We start from the raw sequence: 6,000 nt of genomic DNA, 5'->3' as shown, positions 1-6,000 counted from the left end.
ACCTCGTCCTTTTTTCACCAAGACACGGCTTTGTCGGAGCGGCCAGCTCTCATACAAACTAAACGACCGGAGCTAAGACCAAAAACAAAATTTGAACTATGAACTACTTTTATAAAGTTTAATCGGTGCATTTATAAAAAGAATTTCCATACATACGTACATACCGACATAACTGTAAGTTAGTAATATCCATGTTTAAGATGTAAGTACATTACGAATGGAAATTGATTGCTGTCAGTCTTTTCAAAGCGAATTGAGTCTGTCAATGTTTTATTTTGAACATTTATTCCCTAATAAAAAAGTCAAATTAATTTTATTTTCAATTAGTGTTTATTTGTTGTTTTCTAGTTTCTTGGGCTTTTCACATTTTCTCTTTATTTTTTGCATAAAATTTACAAATTTCGTGTTAACTCAAAATGTTTAGACTCTTCGGTGAGTAGCTGCCTACATAAGTACATATAAATATACATATACAGATTTATATATGTACATACATATGTATGTAAAGAAAGTTGTTTTCTGAAAGTAATTAAGGATTACGGGACTTTGGTTTGCATGAGTTACTCTGAGGAAGGGATGTTTCTCAATATATCTGTCTTTTTTGTTTTCAATGTCCACATATTTTAACTGCTCATGATAAGCCAAGATGAATATTTGTTTTAAAGTGTTAAAATTGCTGTAATTATGACATAATAAGTTCTGTGAATCCAACAAACAAACAAACATACAGTCCGAGTCCGCAGTGGACTTCTACTAATATTTCAGCACACACACACAAACACACAGGCTGGCACATTTTTATGATCGCTGTCACACAGTGCGCTAAAAAATAAAGCGGAGTGACTTTATTGCAGCACACAACCATCTACATAAATATATAAGCGAATAAAATTTTTATAGGTATTTACCCAGCGCCATAGCAGTACTAACGGGCACGCGGCATCACCAGCGTAGTACCGGCAGTCGCATCTGCCAAGACAAAGCCCCGTCGAGCCATGGCAAGCCACGCTGTAGCATCTCAAGCCATATTAGCCACAACCGCAGGCGCTGCCGCTGCTGCAGTCGGCGCCGGTTCCTTTCACTTTCTCATATTACGTCTTTGTATGACAACATAATAGACGCACACATCCACGCAGTGACTAGCACTCGTATACCCGTCCATACCGTTAACTTGCCCACTTATATACATGCATACATACATATGTACGAGTATTTATTTGCCGCAATAAGTGAGGCATTCGCTGCGGCAACGCCACCGCCGGGTTATTAGTTTTCAGATTTGCTGCTTCTGTTGCTGCTGCTTCTTCATCGCCTTTGTTGGAAAGGCGATCGTCTTCGTTTCGTGAGCCACTAACCCGTTTTCTGATTATGGCACTGGAATAAATGCGCTGATACGCTGGCTAAGGCTAATATCTGGTGTCGGCGATGCCGTTAGTTGATTGTTGATGATGTCGACAGCGACGATTGGTGTTGTTGTAGCGACGCTGATACCCCACCGTTCGTTGCCAACCACAGCGTTATGTAACAGTTGGTTAGTTAGCGCAGTTTTGCTCTTCCTAATAAGTGTTGGCGTAAAGTGAAAGAGTAACGTTTTTGGACTTGCAAAAAGCAACCATAATGTACTCACGTGCAAGTTAATTATGTAGTAAAGCAACAACAACAGCAATAACGCGCTTACTGCCAGAGGGCCAACAACAGCGTGCGGTTTTAATGGAGTAATTTCTGGTTGAATATATTCAACTCATTATAAGCATGAGGCATTGCTGTTCAGTTCAACGCTTCCCCATCAGTGCTGCTCGACTTCATGGTTGAAATTAGGTACCTCTTCTTCTTCTTCACTGGCGTAGACACCGCTTACGCGATTATAGCCGGGTTAACAACAGAGCGACAGTCGTTTCTTCTTTTCGCAAAGTTGCCGCCAAGCGAAGCCAGGTCCTTCTACACCTGGTCTTTTCAACGGAGTGAAGGTCTTCCTCTTCCTCTGCTTGTAACTACATGTTACTTGGCCGCCATTCTCATTTCCGAAGTTTCTTGAGAACAGTTTGGAAAGTACTCTCCCACATGTGCCCCGCTGGGTGATTTGACATCAAGCTAAGTTAGAGTCCATACAGAGACCTATCATAGGACCTCACAATATCATTTTGACCAAATATTATTTTTTTCAAACTAGCTTGAAGTATCCGTTACTTTGCAGGGTTGCCACTCACCTACATTCGCTGTTGCCAATATTTGCTTAGTAAAAATATAGTCAAAATTAACATTTACACGAGGGCATTAATTTGTTTGCTTCCGCAGCTAATTCCGCTAAAAGCTTTTGAAGTGTCAACTCAATGGCTCTTTAAGCATACAAATATAAATAAAACATACATATATCATGTTAGTCTGTAGGCCTCTACACTGTTATTAAGTTCATTATTACAAAGATTAAAATCAGAACGGTTTTACGGTAAATTAATTAAGCGAATTCCCGGAGTGAGAGTGGTCCCTCTGCGTCTTCCTTTGATTAAATAAACACACACACAGACATTCAAAGGCGTGCAAAACTATTTCTTTGCATGTTATTCACCGACACAAAGCTCTCAAAGGCGAGAAAGCTCTCTGCGCTCTAATTTCTTGAATGCGAACTTTAATTACATCAATTTCGCTTTTAATTGCAGATAATTTTTTCTCATTTTCTATACGCCTTCCCGCTCCCAGAGCGTTTATTTACCGCGTGCTAGATTGCTTGAAAAGCTTTTAGAATTCTCGCGTTGGCAATTCATTAAGTTTTCGTATGAATTGCTTATTGTTGTTCCTGTTGTTGTTGCTGCTTATTTACCCCTAAACGATTTTAGTGCTGCATGTGCAAATATTCATTTCCATAAGTAGACAGAAAATTGCATCGATGTTTCACATCCAGCTTTTAAGGATAGTTGTATGTTTTTGGAAGAAAAAAACGAAAATTTCGGTTGCACCGATGCTACAGGGTTTGTCCGGAAAGTAATAGGATTGAGTCGATCTAAAAAAAATGTATTTCAAAATAGGTTCCTTCTGCGTCGATGCAGCGGAAAGCATTCCCCGGAATAGCCTTGAGAGCCGAAGTGCTTGCTGCTTGGATCCTCTCTGTCGTCTCAAAATGCTTGTTTTCATCGGCCTTTTCAGGCAAAGAAACAAAAAAATCAGGGGAGCCACATATAGGCTGTAGGGCGCCTGCGGAAGCGTTGGGATGCCGACCTTGGTTAGGTAGCTGTTCACAAGAAAGCCTGCGATGTTTTGTCGGAACCGATTGATCCTTCGTTTGAGTCTCTTGAGGACTTCTATGTAAAATTTGGCGTTCACGGTGTGTTCAGGAGGTACAAATTCATGGTGGACGATGCCTTTGATGTCAAAAAAACAGTTAGCATCGTTTTCACTTTGAATTTGCTCATTCTTCTGGCCCTCCCAAAAGGCCTGGTGTCACCGAAACACACCACTTCTTGCCAAAGCAATATCTGGGTAAGTCTGCTTGATCATATCAAACGTGTATCCTGCTCTAACGAGCGCTGCATTTTCGTCTTACACCACTTACAGAAATATGTCGCGCGAAAATGTTCGTCCTGACTCTCCAGGTGCTCGGAGACAACTGACCAGCCGCTCGTTCTTTAGCTGGGAACGCACTCTACCGAATCCAGTCGGTGCGCGCACACTCCGAAGTACAGTCGAGGCACAAGAAAATCAGTAATTTTACTTTCCGGACAAGCCCTGTATAATACCCTTTACAAATACATAATATTCCTTGCAAAGACCTTGATTTTAATTATTCTGTTTGCATGGCAACTATATCTTACAGTTATCCGATCTGAAAAATTTGTTCAGAGATTTCATGATTGCTTTAGAAAAAAACGCATGCCAAAATTTCTTGAATATCTCTATCTTTTGAAATGAAAAATTTTCCATACAAGTCCGATTGTTTAGTGAACCGATAAACGCTTGTTCCGACAAACGAGCAGCTGTTTGGTAAGAAAAAGATCAGATCGATATCTCAAAACATGAGATATATGTTTATAGACGGACCGACGGATGGACAGACAGATGGACCTGGCTAAGCCGACTCAGCTCGTTGCGCTAATCATTTATATATGTGTTTTACTGGGTCTTTGGCGTTTCCTTTTGGGTGTTACCAACTTCGTGGCAAACTTAGTATACACTATTCAGGGTATAACGAAGCTTTTACGAGAAGTCAGTTTTCTCTTTTTAGACAAAGAAGATCCTCCTCGGAAATCTGTAAATGTGTGGCATCCATGAAAATGGGCTTGAAGATTTATAAAAGTTTCGTTGTACATTCAAAACTTTTCCATCACTCCTCACTGAAATAGGGAAAGCATGGTTCGTTGGCTAAACTTAAGTATCGTGTTGTCTCAATAGAAATCTGAACACATCTAGTCATTCACAAACTATAAAGTAGTAGTTCTTGGAGTAAATGAGCTTTCATTGCAACTTAGTTGGCACTGATTCAAGCGAAAGTGTGTTAGATAGAAGAAAAGGAGCGTTATTTGCAGCGCCGAATGAAGAAGCAATTCAATTTCGTAAGTGCCGCGGATCTGCCAAATAAATTTACACATACATATAAGCATCATCGTGTATACAAACAAAAGCAAATAAGCCACGGCAGCTAAATGATTCGAATGGAGTTTAACACGCATATTTACTAGCGACGTTAAAAAGCGTTAAAACACCATTTTAAACTCCTTAAATAATATTATTCAACACTTTACCGAACACTTTTTTTATGGTCCAGGTCAGCGGCTCTATGTTGTTATTGCGAAATTTTTTTCTTTGGAAAATAGCATTCTTAAACTGCAAGTTATGACTCGCTATTTATACATTTGCTATTTTTAAAACATACGTACATATTACATACACTTGTGTGTCGGTGTTGGTCCGATGAAATTTGCATGGAAGCATAACGGTAACTTTCAGCGTCTCCTCCATTCGTCCAGTAAATACTAATATTTTCGCCATTTATGGTCGCTATTAAAACTCATTTATATTTAGTATCTTTACTGGAAGCCATTTTGAACGCAGACGCTCGCTCCATTCATGCCGTTTCATATTTTTCATACTGTTGAAGTATTCACAACAACTACCTCCGCTTTCCTATTTAAATTCATTCTGCTTTACTTTTCAGCCATTATTATTTTTTTTTAGTTCTGTCGGACTTTGCGCGTACTTTCCATGGTTTTGTGTAATATTCTAGGTAAACACAAACACAAAAAACATTTTGCCCAACAACAGCGAAGCTGAGCAAAGCAAATGCGATAATCGTATTATTTCTTAAAGCTATTTATTTGCAAATTTTCATTTATACCCCGGCAATATGCTGCACAGAGTACAACAACAATAATTTTGTTTACCTAATAGAGATTTCTAACACCTCGCTGAACTTCTATGTGGACCGGGCGTGACGTCTGTGTCGGCACCTAATTTGACCTTCATTGACCCTTTGCTTGAATTACGGCATATAGAAAATGTATGAAGTATTTCGACTTGAAATATTAGAAAGTCTTAAGGATACATAGACTCATCCACGTCCACAGCCACGCCATTTCTTCTAAATACAGTGGGGTCCACTTAACCGGAACGGAGCCAGATTTTTATTTGGCCAAGGACTGTCAACTCCTGAGCATTCTTCCAAATTACTTCAGGAATGTTTTCTGTCGCTACAAGAACAACAACAGAGGCACCTCTTTTTCAAATTGAAGCTTACGAAGCTTAATAAAAGTATTGGTAATAATGGTGGGTCCCCAATTTTCAATTTCGCTCGAATCAAACACTGCCCTAGTCCTTCTTTTTATTTTTATCTAATATTTGTTTACCTTCAATTTGTGTGGATTGTAGACAGTTGCTGTCTATAAAAGTCGGGTGGTTGGAAGTGAATGGTGAATGGTTTTCAGTGTTTTTCCATAAATTTGAAGTTCGCACCACCACATACATATGTACGTTCATACCTATGTTTATATAAAAGAGAAGAGAAAACAAGCA

At 39.3% G+C, this 6,000-nt stretch overlaps 1 protein-coding gene across 1 annotated transcript in view; it reads left to right on the top strand.

Annotated features, from left to right (window-relative positions):
- Positions 1-353: 353 nt before the first annotated feature.
- LOC126753050 (polypeptide N-acetylgalactosaminyltransferase 2) overlaps positions 354-6,000 on the top strand; it is a 74,288-nt gene continuing 68,641 nt past the window's right edge. The window contains exon 1 of the mRNA XM_050464169.1: positions 354-432. Coding sequence (XP_050320126.1) covers positions 417-432 — 16 coding nt within the window. The 5' untranslated portion in view covers positions 354-416. The remainder of the gene's footprint in view (positions 433-6,000) is intronic.

The sequence above is a fragment of the Bactrocera neohumeralis genome, chromosome 3 (assembly GCF_024586455.1).
Source record: "Bactrocera neohumeralis isolate Rockhampton chromosome 3, APGP_CSIRO_Bneo_wtdbg2-racon-allhic-juicebox.fasta_v2, whole genome shotgun sequence".
Classification (NCBI taxonomy): domain Eukaryota; kingdom Metazoa; phylum Arthropoda; class Insecta; order Diptera; family Tephritidae; genus Bactrocera; species Bactrocera neohumeralis.
This window is presented reverse-complemented; position numbering and strand designations above follow the sequence as displayed.